General features: G+C 36.1%; 2 protein-coding genes across 3 annotated transcripts in view; one reads left to right on the forward strand and one right to left on the reverse strand.

Annotated features, from left to right (window-relative positions):
• The window catches only part of CEP85L (centrosomal protein 85 like), a 134,480-nt gene that overhangs the window by 68,258 nt on the left and 44,847 nt on the right, over positions 1-21,375 (reverse strand). For both annotated transcript variants that reach the window (XM_053913847.2, XM_024551838.4), the window contains one exon: positions 18,061-18,848. In XM_053913847.2, the coding sequence (XP_053769822.1) occupies positions 18,061-18,848 (788 nt within the window). The remainder of the gene's footprint in view (positions 1-18,060; positions 18,849-21,375) is intronic.
• PLN (phospholamban) lies at positions 1,807-12,094 on the forward strand. Its single transcript, XM_024551840.3, has 2 exons — positions 1,807-1,915; positions 10,836-12,094. The coding sequence occupies exon 2, from the start codon at positions 10,930-10,932 to the stop codon at positions 11,086-11,088; it is 159 nt and encodes a 52-aa protein (XP_024407608.1). The 5' UTR covers positions 1,807-1,915; positions 10,836-10,929; the 3' UTR covers positions 11,089-12,094.

Here is a 21,375-nt window from a genome sequence, read left to right on the forward strand (position 1 = left end):
ACCTCTAAAAACAATTTCCAGCCCCTAGCTGTGGAGTTTTGGGGGAATACTATACTGATTATACTGCAGCTCACCAATGCTCCTATTTATTAAACAACTTTCTGTTTAGGATGCTTCTGGCTAAAACCAAAATGTAATCCTTCCCAGAGCTCCATTTAGACTAATAATAATAATAAGGATCCATAGCCAACCAAAAAACAAAAACCATAAACACAGATGTTTCCCACCCTTGTACAAATCTGCAAAGTAAACTTTGTCTCCATTTACCAGCTCTGACAAACACACAATTAGCACCCTTCTAAGGTGTGTGTGAGCATTTGTGTGCACCCTGTGTATGCCTTTAAAGAAACTACGGCACCATGTGAAATCTCCTTGGCATATTTTATTCAGTCCATAGCAGTTTCTAGGTTTATCCAACTAAGTATTACTAGTATTACTAATTCTCTTTCTTAGAACTAGAGGTGCTTCTACTACAGTGATCTATTCCCTAAAATTCACTTTCAAATGAATGTGTATCTGGCAAGCTAATTTAAAAAGCAGACTTTCTAAAAATAAAACTTTTCAGTAACTTATCTATTGCTATCAAAATTTCTTACTTGATGTATGCTACTCTATGAAGTCTACATTCAAATTGTGATTTTTCCTTCCAAACATGCCAATCTGTCATTGAATTATAACTAAACATCCGGATTTGAATCCTCAGTCTCTCAACAGATACATCATCTTTGACACATAAATGTAAATCACTTTATGTTTATATTTCAAACCTAGGTTTTGTATTTCAGTCATCACTGGCAATTGATGATGAAAACAGATTCTTACTATGAAAGGATTAAAAGAAATAAAATGCAGAGCACTGAGCAAATGTCAGACATTATTCAGACAATACTTTTAAATGTTGGGTTTTACTTTCAAGTTGTAAATTTTCCCTTAGCAATGTTCACAGAAGATCTTTCCGACAATACTATTTTCCTGTTAGTTTTAGTTGATTCTTTACATGATGAGAGATTTGCTCTAGAGAATGATTTTATCTTTCTTTGGAAGAAGCCAAAATCATCTCCATTTAAGGACACACGGCAGCTGTTCCAACACATTTTAGTTACCCTTAAGAAAGCAGTCTGAGTTCACCCTGCTTAAGTACAAAAAAATTAAATATTAACACATAGCTCTTCCAGAAAATAAATATACTGTTAAAGCCCTAACTGAAGAAAACACAAAAGTATTAAACACAGTTATCAGTTCTTACTTTAAACATAAGAAAAGCTAATTTTTTGAAACCAAAATGTTATTAGCCTGGATTTCTCACACACAGAAAAGAACGCAAAATAAAACAGAAAGAGATATAAAATTTGTTGTTGTGAAAATGTTTAATTATTGTCTTCCCAGAAGTTAGCATTATGAAATTGCAGGGTTACAGCAACAGCAGCAACAGCAATTCAGTAATTGCTGTTTGGCTTAAGCCAGTATCATTATTCTCACCATTAAAATTCTTATTTTCTGTAACTACAGTCCTTCAACATTATCACTCAGTATATAGTCATTTCTAAGCCCAAAGATACATGCGTTTTTAAAAAGAACTTTCCACTATCCCAAACTTATTTTTCTTCATTTATCTATCACATACTTTTAAAAATTAAAAACAAAAAATGAGGCACAAAGTGTTAATGACCTTTCTACACCTAAAGTAAGATAAACGACATTCTAAAAAGTTTGGGTGTGATAAGACTATGCTAACCAATCATAACTTCAGAATTCCTGTGTGACATCATAAGTCCTCCCTAGAACACTTTTTCTCCTCCACCTACTTCAATTGTTCCCATAAATCTGGTAACAGAGAAAACTTTCCAGCTAAGCGCCGATAAGACTTCATACTACTCCTAATACTCGGTATATTGTGATCGGCACAACAGTGAAGGTAAGAAACAGATTTCACTGATTTGGTAATTCTTACTTTCTGTAATTCAAACTTACTGAACTTTTCAAAAAAGAATCATATATTGTAAATGTCAGTTCAAAGCTGATATGACAAAAAGCTTAATTTCTTAATTAAAGCTTAAAGCTTAAGTAAATGCTTAGCCATTCAGTGACTGTAAGAATAACTTTCAAATGATAAGGGTTACATTCACCACTGATCCTGGTTATTGGTTCGTCATTTTAATTTAACTTTCACTTGTATTTTGCTTTTCAAAAGTGAGTTTCTGCCAGTTAAAATATCTTTCAATTATGTTGCTGTATTTGGCAGTAGCGTTGATCTGAGTTTTCCATGCAAAGACCATAGCTTCATCTTGTTATTTGTTACTCTGCTGAGAAACAGGTAGGAGTGCGCTGTCTGCTTATGTCTCAAGTAACACGAACAGTAGTGTGATCGTACAGCATGCACATTATTGGTGTGACTATGAGTTATCCTCCAGATATCCTCCAGAGTTACCCTCACAGGGAATATTAATAAACAGGGTTTTAAATAATATAAACTATTTTAAAATGCTTTTGAAGACTTTTTTCCTCTCTATACAGTCAACTTAATACTTCTAAAAAAAAAACTCCAAGCTTTTAACAAATTGAGTTACTTATATTAAATTCAGTATTATATCATCAATAACAAGTTTGTAAATTTTAAAATACTTCTCAAAAATGCATGTGAAATTCTTTCTGAAGTTACAGAGTAGTCATGCAGCACTTTAAAAACAGACATTATTTTGACAGCAAAACATTCCTAAATATCTCATTTGAGTGAATATGATAAAATGAGTGTTTATTCTGCCTATTAATAAACCTACTTTTATCAAATTACTATCCCCCAATGTTCCTCAGCTTCCTCTCATGCATTTACAAGGGGGAAAGAGAAAAATAGAAAAAAATTAAAGAAATTCTAGGAACAATAATGCCACAATAAATCTTAAAACTTCTGTTTGAATTCTACTCTACCCTTGATGTTATAATCCTCAATTTAATATATAAAATGTGTCTTAAAGTAAACAAGATAAAGAATAGCATAAAGAATACTCCATCAATTTTATTGTTACTTTCATATGTATGTCAAAATAAAATTTACCTCTTGAATTCTAAGTTCCTATAACAAATGTTAACTCTGTTACTTTAGTCTGTATTTCCCTAAACAGCTTTCCTGAAAGCATGCAAAAAACCTCTAATGTTCGTCTACCACTGAGGCACCCTAACTGCCTCTTAATATCTTTATATTCATACGATGTTTTTCATTTGATATGACACAGAAGTTATCAGTGAAGATTTTTACATGTGTATATATTCATTTTTGCTCAAATACCAAATTACAGTCTCACATTTCAAATGAGATGTTCGTGAGTTTTCATAGTATCAGAATGTGTCCACATTACACATTGTTCCAAAAAATTGACAATTTCTAAGAGCATAAATTCTGCTATTGAGTTATCCTCAGATAGTATGTCCAGATTAATAGTGAGCTGTTCAAGTTTCAAATATTATGCTATAGTGTCCAATATTACATCACCACTAGTTCATTTTTATCACAAGGTAAAATTTAAGTATTGTCTTTGTCTATAAAGCTATATGGTCTAAGTTAAGTGCTAAATAAAGCGTCAGATGCAATAAATGGAAGAAATGTGAAAGATGTTTAAAAACCCTTGAAAGAGCTAGAGTACTTTGCTTTATTAAGAGAAGTCACATCATCTCCTAAAATGCAAATTTTAAATATTATTTTAGTAGCATTTTAACAAACATAAAAGAAAAAAATTGTCCAGAAAAAATTACATTTGATTACATATTTGTACATATTGTTTCTTAATCTCACTTAGAGAATATTTGTATAGATAAAAGAATTCAAAAAATACAATTTTCAATTAAATGTATTATGTATTGTGTAATAAGTTATAGTAAAATTTTAAGTGAACATTAAATGTAAAGATTATATTACCTAAGTAAGACTGTATATTTACTACCAACCCTAGAAATAAGTATTCAATTAAAACTTCCTTCTTTACTCTTGAACAATTTTCTAAAAGCACTGGTGTATACGAATATTTCATTTGATCTCTCAGTTCCCTGTTTGTTTGATCCTACATCTGTGTTTTACAATTTAGGAAACAGATGTGAGAAGGTGCACTGCCCAAGGTCACAGAACTAGGAAATGGTGGAGCCTCGGCAGGAGCCAAGGTTTTCTGACTCTAACCACACACATCCCACACACACATCGACATGGCTTGAAAATAAATCAAGAAATTGGAAAAGCAAAATAAATTAAAGGTCCTCAAACAATGTTAATGGTATTCTAAAAAGCAAAGTTAGAAGATACAAACTTGTATTTTCATATAAAACCACTCTATTTCATTTAAAGTTAATTTATTCATAAGACATCATATCCTTGATAGCCTATATAATATTATCCTGATCATTTTCAAAGCCAGGGGATATGAGAAAGTGATAGACGACTTCACTTATTAAGTAATACACTCTGGAAGGCAAAACTCAATTACACAGACTTTAAAAAATAACAATAAATAAAATTAAATTTCCCTTTTATTTAATTTGTTTCATTGCTAAAGTGCTCATACCTTTAATCTATTTAGACTTGATAACCTAAAATCCAGATTAACCTCTCAAAACTTTTCACAAAACCATACTTTTATACTTTATTCCAATTCTACATTAAATCTTTATTTCTGACCTCACATTCTACCATTTAAAATATCCAACCCCATATATTCTGAGGTGCTTAAACAGAGAAATCCTGTGTTGTCATTTATGTGTGGAAGTCACCAATCTTTATCTGAGCTGTGCGCTAACACATTGCTGATCATACCACCAAAGGAGTAAACCGAAAGGTTTGAAATCCAGAAAAATAATCCTAAACTACAGTGACCTAAATCAGAAAACATGCAGTCTCCTGGAACATTTCTAGACATACTACATCAGTGTTCTTATCCTACACAATTCTGACGCATTTATCAGCAAACCCACGAAAATGAGACCTGAGTGCACAGTTCCACCTCAGTACACTTGTAGTCAACTGAGGACCTCTAGTGCTTTTTATAATGTACTCCACTTCCACTCTCAAAATAAAAAAAAGAAAAAAAAAGAAAGAAAAATTCACACTCATTATTGGGAGTATATGTAACTGGTATTCATTTTTCCTTGAAGTTCACCTATACTCCCCACATGATCTTTCCCAAAGTAAGAATCTAAAGTCTCAACTACTAAGGAGAATATTTTAATTGCAAATAAATTAATTTTAACATAATGAAGACATGCTTACAGACAAAACAGCAACAGCAATGTGCCAATTTCAAAGAGAAAAATCTCTCGACACTGTTTATTTAATAAAGTTTCCTCAAGGCAGAGCTCGAAAGCAATGGAATCATTTCATTACGGAGTCAATTTAAGTGCTGGGAATATGTTGATTTTTGTAATTACAAAATTCTTTTCATAGCCAGGCAGAAGCAGCTTGAAGAGTCTTTGAAAAAGCCAGTGTGGACCAAAAAAGCTCTGTAATGTGGCTGTCATATAAAACTTGAATGAGAAATTCCAGGTTGTGCATTAGCTAATCTCAAAAGAAAAATAATTCTACCAAAGTAACTTTTGGATGTTAACAGAATGATGATACATCTAATGATGAACTATCATGATTTAATAACAAATCAAAAATAGATGCATACACAATCACTTCTGGATTATCTACAAAAATGACAATAAATACTAGGAAAAAATAAAATCCCAAAATAATCCTCCTATAGACAACTCCTATAAATTCAAACCTATAAAAAAAATCCTAATTTTGTGAACCAATTAAGTGGGGAAAATTCTAAAAAGTATATCAGACTGTAATCTTGAATGTTTATTACTTGAATTTACTAGCAAAATACCCCCACATGTACTAAAATAAATAAGCATGGGTTTGATCCCCAGTCAGGATACATACAAGGATCAACCAATAAATGCATAAATAAGTGGAACAACAAAAATAAATGTTTCTCTCTCCCCCTTCCTTTCTTTCTAAAATCAGTAAATAAAACATTATTTTTTTAAAAAATAAGCATACAAAAACAAAAGGGAAGCAAAATTCTTAATTCCACAAATAAGGATTTAAAAATCTGAGGAATTTATCATTTCAGCAGAGGGAGTGCCCCAAAAAACTGAAGTTCAGAAAGTTCTGCAAAGGATGGAAAGTACATAAACTGTAAGTGGGGATGACTGCTCAGCAAATACATCGTTACCGAATTGGCTGTTTAGCAAGTCATAAAGCAGACCACCAAATGTTTTCCAAAGTGCACTGAGGTTCCTTTTGCACAAGGCTGCCTCACCTGCTATCCCATTAGAAAATGACTCACTGCAGACAAAGTGAGGACTCCTGCAGAAGCTGATAGTACCTTTGACTCAAAATGTTACTTGACATGGTACACACTTGAAGGATCAGAGCTGCCTGTGGTCTGTCTCTCTTCTTCCACTTCAAAAAACAATACTATCTTAAAGTTTATTGCATTTACTTCCCAATTCACCTTTTTGAGAAAAAGAGGAAAAGTAAACCAAAGGGTTTATAAATCCTACAAAGAACAGTAAAGAGTTAGTTATCCCTCCCATTCCTCCAAAAATTACAATAATTATAGATCTCACAGACATACAAGATGCTCTGTGGACACTTTTCTGTCTCTTATGTGACTGAGCAGACAGGAATCTGGCATTTCCACAACCAAACTCCTGTCACAGCATCTTTAGTATTTTTAATATTCTAATTCTAGGGCTTAGGAAATGAGTAATTTTTAAAATGTCCTCACTCTTCTTGTCCCAAACACCTAATTTACATATACTGTCATTCTGTAAAACAGGGAGCAGAGTAAGGGCTAATTTCAATCTCCATGGCTCTTTGAGTCAGATGCAAATTCAGAACATGCCAATACAATCTATTTCTGATTATCCTTAAAAAATGCTGCACAAAATCAGGTAAAATTAAAATAAAGTAAAACTATTTTTCTAGGCTCTCTGCCAAATAATGCTCTATTAACAGCTTGGCTCTAAGAAAGTGGGGTTGGGGGCAGACTCAGAATGGTTATGATTACAGAGAAAAGAATGATAAATACCTAACAACCACGTCATTATGACGCAGTAAAGGTTACAGACAACCCCAAACACAGAACTGTGTTATTTCCATGCACAGCTTTTCAATCCTCAACATATAATAGGAAGCCTCATGTTGTGTGAATAAACTTTGGCTTATTATCATACAGATTTTGGAAGTTCAGCAGAATTAGGACCCAACACACTTCAGACTTCACCATGTAGAATAAATTGGACCCAACAAGTTGAATGCATACAGCTAACACTTCAGCACGTAAAATGTAAAGCAGATTTGCTTTGGGTTTTACTGTAAGATTATAAAGTAGCTACAAATCACTTTAGAATTATAACATTTCTAAGTTTGACAAGAAACAAACCACGACCTTTGGCTGTCTCCTTTATACTCAATTTGTTTCTATCCTTTTTCAACAATGTCTGGCTGTTGAAATATTATGAGATCATCTTTAAAGTATATTCATCATACTTTCATCAGTCGAGAGCTCATCTCTGTAGGGCATACCACTCTGTATTTCACAAACGCCAAGTACCCATTTGTACAAAGCCTGCTGGTTAGCGTTAATCATTAACAATTTACCTCAACTGTAATCCTCTAATGGAAATACTCTAAACCCTCATTTTTCTCATCTGTAATAGGAGGAGACTTGAGAAGAATATTGGAAATTGTGTTCAACTATCAAATTCTGTTACTCTAACTGGTAATATATTTATCACAGCATACTTTTGATCATTATCAATTTTCTAAAAGTACTAAAGTAAATCATAAAAATTTATCATTCAACATCATTGATTTACTCAAATAGTATCAATTATGCACCAAGTACCAGAATAGAAAATAGACGTGGTTCCTTTTACTCACGAACTAGAAGTCTAGCTGGGGACACAAACATGTAAATGAAAATCACAACACAGCCCGATAACTGCCCTGATATGGGTGACACTAATGCCTTACTGAAAACCGGCAGAGTTGAATCAATTCTACCTTAAAGAGTAATGAAAGGCTTTATTAGGAAGTGATTATTTAAACTGGGCCTTCAAGATCAACTGAAATTTGCCTGGCAAAGAATCAAAGGTAGGGGTGGGAGGAAAGGTTCCAGGCAGAGCCAGAATGACATGTGCCAAAGACAGAATCATAAAAGGAATGAAGTATTTATGGAAGGCGACATGTTTCATGTGACTGACACCACTCATCAGTGTCAGAATAGAGAATGACTCTTGTATATGCAATGCTTCACCATGAACAACTGGCTAGCTTCCTCCTTCTCCACGTTCTGTCTCAAAGTCATTTTTACATTCAGACCTTTTAAACCATTTAAATCCTAAAGCTGCACAAAAATTTGAGTTCATATAAAAATGGTCAATGCTAATTTGTATTCCTTTCTTGTCGTGTTATATATCCTTATATAAAGCAACTAGTCAAATATATAGACGAAAAAAAAGGAAATCTTCCCCAGAATTACCCAATACTATAAATTCACTCTATCTGCTCTAAGCAAATATAAGCAGAAACAACTAAAATGATACATTTTCTCTTTTTTTTATGCGTGTTCAATTCCTGTTCCTTATTAGAGCTGTCTGTATAAGGTACAAATGTACGTGTGTGAGTACGCAGTACACTGAGGCCATATTCCTTCTTGGTGGCAGTGGTCTGTCCGAGAAACAGGGCTTTAAAGTCCTGTCTGGGGATTGTTCTTCTATGCCCTGCTCTCGGGGAGGTCGGCCATGGCCCATGGTAGAACTGCCCGCTCACTCTGCTTGGACGTTGTGCATGGTCCTAACCTCAGGTTTAGCAACCCCCGGGACTCTGTCTCAAATGATACATTTTCTTAAAGAACTAAAGAAAACCTCTCTACTTTATCTGAGGAAACCAAGCAAAAATAATTAAACACATACCAAGTTTAAAATGCTATAGCTAAATTAAACAGTCACTGGCAATGTGTATATATATACATGTACATGAATGTATGTATGTATGTATATATCAAACAGATTTTGTGTGTGTGTGTGTGTATACACACTAAAGCAGTGATTTTCAACCAGTGTGCCACAAAAAAATTTTAAAACATGTGATACATGACTATTTAGTCTGGAACACTGACACTCTTTTTCCTTAGACTGTGAAATTAAAAAAAAAAAAAAGAAAGAAAGAAAACAGCCAACACAACAAGAGCCAGCAGGTATGAATGAATAAAAATTATACCTTTTTTTTTTTTAGTCAGTTGTAGGATCAGCAAAAGACACATTTCTGGTGTGCATCAGAATTTCAGTAATTACTTTATGTGTGCCATAAGAGGAAAGGTGTGAAAATCACTGTGCTAGAGAATATGCACGGGAGAAACACAGGTGGTCACCAACTCTTTAACGGAGCAAAGTCTGTGACGTGCAGCGGCTGCTGGGGTCTCCTTACTACAGACCAACACTATGAAGCAGGCCGACTGCCCAGACGAGAGAAAGTTCAGTCTGGTATGTAATTCAGATCACATCACAGCCAAGTTCAAGTACTGGGAGTGCAGAATCGAACTACCACGTACCACATGGTTTCCTTGTAAAAATGGAAGTTCTCACTGATCGTGCCTGATCTATCTCTTCCCCTTTCCCATTCTTTCTGTTTTTTCTGCTCTCTTCGTCCCTAGTCTCTATCAGAAATGGAGCTGACAGGTTGGGCTGGGTTTTCATGGGATGCATAGAGATGAGAGGAAATTAAATCTGGCAGCTGGGGTAAGGAAGGCAGTAATATTCTGACTAACAATGATATATCAACAAATGTTAACAGCCATGATCTCTAGGCAGCTGATTATTGTTATTTTGTATTCCATATCTAACTTTTACTTCAGAATTTATATAGAAGTATCCTGATTGCCAACACAATATCCCCAAATCTCACTAGCTATTAACTCTAGATATTTAATATAGAGTTAATTTTTAATATACTTAATTTTTCTATAATGAGGTATTGCTTTTTAAGTCTTATTTTATTAATTGGCACAAATAATTAGGCAACAATTAATTAATTAGGTGGGATAGCTTATGGGAACTTTGAAAGAAAGCAAATGGAAACCACGGCCTATAAGAACATGTCAACTGTAAACAGGAGCTGTCTGTGGTAGACAGTGAGATAAAGATGACTTCATTACTGACTTCCAGTCCTGACAGTCGTCAGCACTTAATACCAAGTCTTGTTAAATGGCGCTTGAAATGGCACATTCTACAAAGCTATAAAGTCATAAAAAGGAACGAAAATGTCTGAATCTATAGTACTAGTGAAACACTTCTCATTTAACTATTTTATTTTGGACTAAAATCAACATCCGACCAATAATGTATATCATGCATTTCTTTTTATAAGATTTGCTCTAGGGCTGTTAACACACTAATGTTCACAACAATTATGCTCACAGAGAAGTAATCTTAATAAAAGTATATGTTAAGAACTTTTGCCCAAGGCAATAGCCCAACACAAGGTACACCATAAACCAAACTACATTCTAGTCATTTTAAGAGGAGGCAAAGACTGAAGTTCCTACACTCCAAACACAAGACAAATAAGGCATCGCGGGGACACTCAACAACAACAACAAAAATAATAAAAATAAAAAAGAGAGACAGGACAGACAAGTAAGTACCTGTGTGTGTACGCACAAATATAGACTATGGAGATATTAAATGTCATAAATCCAAACGATGTTGAGGAAGATGAATATAAAATTGTGTTCACCTGTTCAGACACTAGGTCGCACTCTGACCCTAACCTACTTGCTGTTTTTACATTCCAGACCACCTCAAAGAGAGTGAGCTCACCTTTGGCTGCCCGCCTTTCACCTTTCTCTTGATCCTTTAAAACTTCAGACTTCCTTGCCTTCCTGAGTCATGGAGAAGGTCCAATACCTCACTCGCTCTGCTATAAGAAGAGCTTCAACCATTGAAGTGCCTCAACAAGCACGCCAAAACCTCCAGAACCTATTTATCAACTTCTGTCTCATCTTAATATGTCTCTTGTTGATCTGCATCATCGTGATGCTTCTCTGAAGTCCCGCAACCTCCAGTGTTGCAACTGATCTCCATCAGCTTAAAAGGTGTCATCCCATGAAGAGGGGAAAACAGACCACTCCCCACGTAGAAGAAATTTTGTGAAAAGGTGAAGATTCAGAAGAAATTGTTAGCAAATGTATTCACCTGCTGGATCTTGTAACCGTGAAAAAGGCTCTATTTTCAAAATTAACTTTAAAATGACTATAAATAGTGTGCACAATGTAACTGTTGGGTTTCTGCAACAGAGCTTATAAATTTCAACCCCAAATCTCTTCTGAGGATGAACTAGTAGCTTTGAAACTGTACTGCTAATTAGTTCATGTCATATATAAAGCATTAGCTTCACTATTGGCAGTAAATATAATTTATATTGTACTGTAAATGCCTCTTTGATGTTTATTAAGTATTTTTCTGGTCTTCACAAGTACCAAAATAATCGTTCAAGTGCCATTATTTGAAATAGCCCACTGGTTCCTCACATGGTACCTGTATTATTATTATACAGCCATCTTTGCAGTAACTATCGTAACCTCCACTCTAAAATAGAAACTGCATTCTCTTTCTGTTCTTACCCTAATATTCTTTGAAGTTTACGAGAATCAAGTAGAAAAAAGGCTATACCCTTACGTAAATAAAATTTCTCTTAACTAATTTTTTCAAAGAATTACAGCGTTCTAGTACATGTAGATAGCCACCTCCCTAGGGAAGTGTGATCGCTGGACAGAGAAGAAATGTTGGTTACTTTAGCAGCTGACAGTGGAATTAGCCATAAGTACTAATACACTAGTAGAACAAAGTCTAACGAGTGTACAACACTGTAACCGACTATCTGAGCTAGAATACATAACTGGCCATACTGTATCTTTGCTGTAATCAGGAAATCTGAAGACTTTCGATTTGGTAGGTTGTCTTCTATTCTAGTGTCATACTCAATGCAGCAAGAAAGGGAGGAAAGAACAATATTTCAAATATTAAAAATAAAGTTTCAAATTCTCTCTCCAAATTAACTTATTCATTGATTACATTTTGAAATGAACTTTTTGTCTTACTATTGTATATGACAGAATATAGCTCTTTTCCTTAATCTTATCAACCAGATGGTAAACACAAGGGGTGACCCAAAAAACCCTGGAATTTACAAAAAAATTATGTAGTATTCTTACATGTTTAAACTTCAATCACCTTCAAAGTACTCCCCATTTGACGCACTACACCTATGCAGACATTATTCCACTTCTCAGAAATGGAGCCGATAGGCTGAGTTGGATTTTCAAGGGATATATGGAGGAGAAAATTAAATTTGAATTCATCAATTTTTAATTTTGCCTTTTAGTGCTTCTGCCAGGTTTGTTTGTTTGTTTCACCTCTTCCACATCAGCAAAACATCTCCCTTTGAGGACTTTCTTCACCCAGGCATCCAAAAAACACACAAAAGTCGCTCGGGGGGTGAGACTGGGTGAATAGGGAGGATGGGGCACATGACCCAAAACAGCAAAACAGGGTCATGCTGTTTTAGTCAAAAACTGATAAACACTCACCATGATGTGGGCAGGTGCACTCATAAATCACTCATCATGAAATGGGCACATGCACTGAAAGTCTTCAAAAAAATTCACTGAAGGTGAATGCAGCCTCTCACAACACCACCAGCTGGTACACTGACACAGATGGGTTCCTAGAGTGCTCACCTAGCAGGGGAAGCCTGTGTTATAAGGGGCCGCCCTCCAGAAGATAATTACAGTTTTTCTTTTTGGATCCCCCCTCACATCTGATAGACCACTCCACTACACTAAATTATACACCCAGGAAAGCTAATCTAAAATTATTTTCTTGTAGAACACATTTTCAACGTCCCCTCTGGTCATTTAAAAATATCGCCCAAAAACTCATAAAACAAGAGAAGTAAAAATTGGTGGTAGAAAATATATTCAACCAAAATTTGGTGATTTAAATTGACTCAGTTGAAAATAAAGTCTAAAATGGTTTACACCTATATTGTATTATTCAATAATTTTAACTTCACTTCAATACATACTACTAATACAGCAACTATTAAAGGAGTAGGAACAGTTAATTTACCATATGATTTGTTAAAATATGATTACTAAAAGAATTTGAAAAGTCAATATTGACCTTGGTTTGTAACACAAGCCCTGTTAGCAAGATAGTGATAGAGAACATTATTTTTAAAATTTTTCTGAATGCCTGAGAACTAATGGAGAGGGGAGGAGGTTCACTGATACCTGAGGAACTGAGGGAAAAGGATCTTATATTGGCGGGGATTTCTTGAGCAAAGACTTATCTATGGATTAGAGATCTCTAACATCAACTAGAAAGCTTATAAATAACAAGACACATTCACCCCACTGGGTCAGTAATTACCCATGCAAAAAAACCCAAGTTCTATAATTAGCTGCATGACTTTAAAAGTAAGTGGAAAATCTGAAATAACAATTTCCATTCCTTTCAATACACTGTTCATTACAAAACCAACTTCAAACTATAAAGTATGCAGATATAGTTTTCCTTAATAAATTAGAAATAAAGTTTTGTTTCATTTTGCCTTTAATAGAAATTAAAACCTTGTACTCGATGACTACGGAATACCATATGTCAGGTATAATGCAGAACGAAAATCCATTCTTTAAATGCAACTTATTTTGTTAATCATGATGTACAAAGAGTAAACTATAATAAAACAATGTATTTAAAATCGTTTAAATACCAAATTCTGAAATACTTTCTACTGCAGAATAAATTCCAAACTTAATTCACAGTCCTAAAAATGAAGTTTTAAATGTTTAATGATGCCTTTTATATTGTGGTTTACAATGTTTATTTAATGCAAATCACTTACATTAAAATGACCTTCTTGAATTCGGTGAAATCATTCTTTAATACACTCATGACTGGTATGACATAAAAAATGTAATATAAGCAGTTTTGATTTTGTAGGTTGTTTTCAGGGCCATTCCCCATACAAAGTAAGATCAAGATTTCCTAGTACAGACACAAGAGGGCAGACCTACATAAAATAATGAATTTCCTTCTACCTAGAAATTTTTCAGTGTAGTATGTTGAAATCATTAGGAACCTGTATCTTCACTGAACATATCCCTACATGATTTAAACAGGCACAAAATGTTATCTTCCTCTTTGTAATGACTGCAACCTAGAACTTACAAACACCCTAGAGAATATAAAAGAAGATAAATGACATAGTCAACAAAGAGACCACTTCTTTACTCTGTCCCGGAGATGCACTGTGAGCTCACAGAAATCCAACTGATAATGTTGTGTAGAGGTACACACCCTCCATTCCTTTCCTATCTACATCCCCCCCACCCAAAGAAATGTGACAGGGGCATGGAAAGAGACACATTCTTTCAAAAGAGAAAACAACGCTGTTGTTTTTCTCCTCTTGCAGGGCCAGACTGTGGGGAGGGTGGGAGGAGAGGGGTGAGGTACAACAGAGGGAAAAAGGCAAGGACAGTGGTGAACATTACACAGGGAGGCCTGTACCCTACCGGAGGGCACAGATGGCTTCTCTTCATTCACAAAGGAAAATGCTTCAGAGTACTACACTTTGAGGAGGAACCGAACAAAATAAACAACCAGAATTTATTTATAAAAAATGGTGTATTTATTCTTAAATGTTTAAACTTCAGTGACCTTCTAAGCACTCTCCATTTGATGCAATACACCTATCGAGATGTTTTTTCCACTGCTCAAAACAGTATTTGAACTCATCGCTTTGATGCCTTTTAGCACTTCTGCCGCTTTTTATTTCACCTCTCCGGCATCAGGAAAACGTTTCCCTTTGAGGACTTTCTTTATCTGGGCATCCAGAGAAATATTAAAAAGTCTCTCAAGGGTGAATAGGGAGGGGTGGGGCATGGGATCACAGTTTTGGGTCAAAAACTGCTGAACACAGCATGGTGCGGGCAGGTACACTCATAAATTACCCATCATGAAATGGGCAAAAACACTGAAAGTCTTCAAAAAATTCACTGAAGGCCAACGCACAGTCTCTCGCGACAACGCCAGCTGGTGCACTGACTCAGATGGGTTCCTGGAACACTCACCCAGCAGGAGAAGCCTGTACTACAAGGGGCCCGCCCTCCAGAAGATAATTCCAGGTTTTTGGGTCCCGCCTTGCACCTGCACTCTAGCGGATTGGGTGGTGCACCACGGGAACCATGAAACACTTTGCACATACGAGTGTGGGGCTGACCTGATAATGATTCTGGGCTCAGTCCCAAGAAGAGCAAAATTCACAATATTAACCATTTGAGGGGAAAAAAAGAGGGGAAGAATGCTGTGAGGATAATGAGGATAATGAGAGAAAAATATTTCAAGAGCTACAAAGTTCTATATAAACCTATCATGGTATTAGATCGTGACTCTCAGCCAAATTCCTTGTTGGTGTAAAATAGTAGTTGTTTTTTTCGTGGTAAGAGTTTAACAGTTGTGCTGAAAAATCATAAACATTCTCACATGGGAAATAATGAGTTGATCCTTATGGTGGCTTGTAGCTCTCCCCTTTATGTAAAAATTGGATTAAATGGAAGTCAAAATGTTTTAAACAGTATTTAAAGAAACAACCAAGATGAGGGCTTTTAAAATAATAAAGATAGTACGGGACACTCCAAAGAGAAGGTATTTAAGAATTTTTCCTGTAATGGTGCAAGAAGGGAATAGAAGAGAAGCAATTGTTTAAATATTGCAATTGAAGTGTCTGAGTTTTCTTTACCTAGTTTCATCTTTCTGCTCCCAAACTTAAAGCACTGTAAAGAGACCGTCCAAAATAAGGTTAATCAAAAAGTAGAACCTTCCAGGGTATATGCGAATTTTGTCCCTTAGTAGCTTTCTTCCTCGAACATGTACTGGGAGGATTTAGAAGTAAGTGTTGCTCCACGAAGCACCTTCAAGGTCCCTGACTTGGCGGCACTGTCAAGCTTGGGGGAAATCTTTGTTTACAGCAGAAGTTCGCTCATATAAGCAGAATGAAAGAAGTAATGAATGAATACTTATTCCTTTAAATTCACCCAATTTTCTCAGTTACCTTTCTGTAAGACCTACTTCAGTCCCCTGGGCAACTCCAATTCTGTGTAAAGACACCACCTGGAGACATAACTGCTTGGTCCCTGTTCTCCTTTAATAAGCATTTGAGAACTAAAATATAATAGTATTCTTAAATTGGGTTTTCTATCTTTCAGTCTCTGGAACTGATAAATCACAAAAAATCTGGTTAAAGTGCTCTTTTCTGATTTGTAATTCAGACATCATGACGCCTCTGTCTAGATATGTGCTTTAAATACACATAATCAGGACTATAAGAACTAGAGTTCCACACGGGAGTAGGTAGGGGAGGAACGTCTGGAAGTGTTCAGTGCATGGAGCACATCAGGTTCTGTATGCTTGGGGTTGGACTCAGCTCTGCGAGGCTCCTCGAGAAGTGATCTCCTTATCCTTTCAGAGAATATATTTCTTCAGTCTTTATTATTTTTTATTAGTAGTAGGAATTAAGTAGTAATTTAAAATTTTTGCTCTAGGGAAATTTTGAGAGTTTTGATAGAATTAATTTGTTTACATGAAAAGGTGCTCACCATCTCTCATCATCAGGGCAATGCAAATCAAACCACAATGACATATCACCCTGCACCTCTAGGATGGCTACTATCGAAAAGACAAGAGATCAGCGCTGACGAGAATGTGGAGAAAGAAGCAGCCTTGTTTACACTGCTGTGAGAACATAAATTGGCGCAGCCAGTATGGAAAACAATATGAAGGATCCTCAGAAAATTAAAAATAGAACTACTATATGATCCAGCAATTCCCCTTCGGGGGAACGTATCCAAAGGAAACAAAAACACTAATCTGAAAAGATACGTACACCCATGTTCAGTGAAACCTTATTTACAATAGCCGACAGATGGAACGACACTAAGTCTCCATCAATGGACGAATGCTGAAGGAAATGTGGTCTATACAGGGTGGGGCAAAAGTAGGCTACAGCTGTGAGTAAACAAAACGGAGTTCATTCTTGTATTATTATTTATTAAACATTATATTACTTTTTCCATACAAACAACTGTAAACCTACTTTTGCCCCTACTTTTTCAGCCATAAACTAGGAAGGAAATCTTGCCATTTGTGAAAACATGGTTGAACCGTAGGAGGCATTATGCTACGTGAAATAAGTCAAAGACAAATATCATATGATCTCACTTATATGTGGAATCTTAAAAAAAAGAAGAGCTCATAGATAGAATAGATTGGTGGCGGTTGCCTGAGGCTAGGGGCTCGAGGCCTGTATTATACGTTTTAAAGTTGCTAAGAATGTAAATCTTAAAAGTCCTCACCACAGGAAAAAAAAATGTGTAATTATGTATGGTGATGGATTTAAACTAAACTTACTGTGGTGATCATTTTGCAATATGTAAATATATCAAATCATTATTATGTTCTACACCTGAAACTAATAAAATGTTAGATGTCAATTATATCTCAATTAAAAGAAAGGAAAAAACTGAGGCCCAGAGATAGTAAGTAGTAAGTGCTAGGTAAAGAATCATCCAGGCTCTGCATTTGATCGAACAGAAACAAAATGCAAGACCTCATATTCCTAAATTAATATTCTTTAATACCAAGCCAGATCCTTTGTTTCTGTTTCAAGTTTCTTTAGAACTAATGTTTTCTTTTGTTTATTTTTATGTCCATTGAGCAAATGAGAAGGAAAGTAAAATCCGAATTTTTCATGTTAATCAGCCTCAAATATTTTTAAATTTTATTTACCGATGCAGTAGTTTGGAGTTTACAGCATCTATGCTTATTTACTTTCAGGGGAAAGGAAAAGCAAAACAATCTGTACCTATGAACATACGGTCATATGCTTACTACAAGTGTGCTATTATTATACTCACAATATCCACTGGAGGGAAGCAAACACCAGATTTTGTGTCTTACCTGCACTGGTGTTTCACTTTCTTGTGGAAACTCTTCAATCTGCTGCTGTTGCCAAGGAGCTAAACTGTAAGAGTCCTCTGTAGTTCTGCCTTCCAAAGGGTTTGTCCGCAACTGCTCTGTAAGCCACATCTGTGTCCTCACAGAAGGCTGAATAGGAACTCCACCTACTGCCTGTTGACCAAGCATTAAATATTTTGGAGTTTCAAAAGCCTCAGAGCTTGTCATATTGGGCTTGCTTTCAGGTAAGGCACTGTATGTCATGTCTAAGGCCTGTCTCCTAAGAGTGGAAGAAGCAGCTCTAAAGTCCTCTTTGCTACAGCTCTCAAATTTATATTTGCAGTCCAGAGTTGATGATCGTTTTTTATTTATTTCCTTGTCCTCTAACTTAAGCATCTCCATACTATCATGTAAGCAGCTAGGCCCAACTGTCCTTAGTTGTGATGTTAAAGCTTTGCCTCTCCCTGTCTTTTCCAAACCACTCCTTGACTCTTCAGTGTGTGTAATGCCACCCTGACTGCAGTTATCCGGGGCAGCGAGTTTGGACAAAGATGACCATTTCCGGAGGGGCCGGAAGTCCTTCATGTCTAGCGAAGAGTCCGGTTCCCCCCTACTGTGGTTTCCCAATGTTTGCATGAGGCTTGTACTCCACTGTGAGCCATCTGATGTCAATGATTCCCTGTGTTTGGAAGCTGAAGCACTGGAGTGAGACGGCATGACATGGGCAGTAGGAAGAGTAACCAATGATCGACTAGGCTTAAAAGTTAATGTGCCACTTGAAGTTGAGTGATCTGGAAAGAGAAAAGAATGTCAAATTAGTTGTAATTAAGAGGGGGAAAAAAAGGCAAAATGAAAAATGCCAAAACAAAAATCTGTAAAAGTTTCCCAGCACAAGTTTTTACAGGCACTTATCAAAATGATTAGTGATAATTACTATTATTATTCCTTTAAGTCTATGTGAAACAGATCGAAGTTTCAAACATTAATTTCTAAAAACAAATACATAACAAAACATATGCCCATTTAGCATCTACTGAGACATGAACAATGATTGCAAACAGGTTTACAGTCACCCTACTTAATGTAAGTGCTGTACCTTTAAAGAAAAATGCACCTCCCCACTGAGAGGTCTTCCTCACAATCCAGCATTGCAGACTCAGACATCTCTCTACCAGAAAATGGCATTTTTCAGTGTCTTTCCTAAACTGTGGAAATCAGTGCCAAATCTGAACATTTTAGCAGCTTTCTAAAACTCTAATTCAAATCAGAAATATGAGTAAAGGAGCTCCTGCAATATTAGAAAACAATCAGAAATGGCTCTATCAATGCATCTGAAGATACAGAATAGTCCTTTTGTTTCCAGTCTTCCCTAAGGGCATCATCAAGGATTTATCTCCCAGGCTAGACCTCTTGTTTGGAGTATACATTGTTTCCTACCTTTATCTACACATTCACTAAATCCCCAAGTTGTAAATTTTCACTTCCCAAATGATTACATAGCTATTGTCTTAGGTCAGGCCTTCACATTATGTTATACTACACACAGGAACAATTTTGGTAGGCTCTATGCAAACCCAAAGAATAAATAAGGGCCTCTACACTCAGCAAACTTACCGTCATGTGCCAAACTATCATTAAATGTGCCAAATTAAAAGCAGAGATTGTAACTTTTACCAGAGGATATCTAGAAAAGAGGATAGCAATGTGAAGTGTGAGGGTAGAGAAGGTAAGTGGTGAAAAGCAACTTTCACAGTTTATTCTGTATCTTTCCATACTGTTTGACTCATACTAAAATATATTTAAGCATTACTTCTGAGCTTGTATATTGTTTTAAAAAATAAAGTAATGGGAAAAGAAATGTTGAAAAGGTGGTAAGAAAATTCAGGGGAAAAAGAACCAGGCAGACTAATTCAAAAAATGGAATTCCAGCAGGTCTTTGCATAGAATTTATTCACCTGGAGATGATGGAGGAATATGTAAAAATATTATAGTGGACATTTACCACATTCGAGTTTCTCATCAGATTCTGCAGAATCTTTATACTTAGAAAAATTCTCACCTTGCAAGTCTAACCTCCCAAAATAAATTTTAGACCTCGAATGACCAATAAATACCCCGCAACTCTGGTGCAGACATTCGGAAGCACCTGCACACAGTTCCAGCTTGGAAGTGAGTCACCTGAGAAAATGGCTGACTCTGTGTGGCACCCCTCTGGGCTGGCAGGGCAACAGCGGAGGCGGCGGCCCTCCACAGCGGCAGCAGCGGCAGCGGCAGACGCGGCCAAATCGAGCTCCAGCCCAGTGGCAGTGCTTGGGCAGCACTTGGTGGGGCAGGAGAGTGAGTGACAGTTCTCAGGTGTGAGCTGAGACGTAACACCAGCAAGCTTCACCTTAAACCTAGTTTTCCAGCTCTCCCCCAAAACTCTGTGAGGTAACAAACACCCTTAAATAAATACCTCATCTGTTCAATCAGCCCGTCAGCCTCTTCTGGCTGACTAAGAATACTAATGGATCCAAATATGAAGACAGAGAATGCGGTTCCAAAATAAGAAAAGCAAACTATCCCATTTAATTGCAGTATTAAGTGCCAAGAAAACCTGCTCACGGCACTGCTTGAAAGGTACAGATGGAAGAGTTGTGCATGTCTGAGGGAGAGTCCGGCCTTCCTTCGGCAAGAAACTTGATGTCACTGAAAGTGTCCAAACAAAGGACCAAGTGGCAGGATCAAAACTGCACTTACAGTGACTATTCCGGTAGCACACTGAGGATGGATTAAAGCGAAATGGTTGGCAAGAGGGAGACTAACGGGCTATTGTGAAATCAGTGGAAGAAAACAGAGAATGTACCACTCAAGGTCAGTTCTAAATAGAAATAGGGCGCCCTGCTCAGGTGGCTCAGTTGATTGGTGCGTTGTCCATCCACCAAAAGGCTGCAGGTTCAATCCCAGGTCGGGGCACATACCTAGGTTTCAGGTTCAATCCTCAGTTGGGGAGCTTACAGGTGGAAACTGATCAATGCTTCCTCTCTCTCTCTAATCAATAAACATATCCTTGGATGAGAATTTAAAAAATTAAAAAAAAAAATAGGAATAGGGCAAATATCCCCAAAAGTCTGTGGAATATTTGTATTAATACAGTATTATATCTATTTATTATATATGTTTGTGTTATATTCCTAAATATCTGTATTAAAATCACCATAGCCTCTTAAAAGTATCTTTGTTTTTAAATGAGCTCCATATCAAATTTGAAATTTTCAGTTTTTTACATTTAAAAGAGTTACAAGTAAAGATATAGGGTACTGGTTAGGAGTAATGTTT

This window comes from Desmodus rotundus, chromosome 11, assembly GCF_022682495.2.
Source record: "Desmodus rotundus isolate HL8 chromosome 11, HLdesRot8A.1, whole genome shotgun sequence".
Lineage (NCBI taxonomy): Eukaryota > Metazoa > Chordata > Mammalia > Chiroptera > Phyllostomidae > Desmodus > Desmodus rotundus.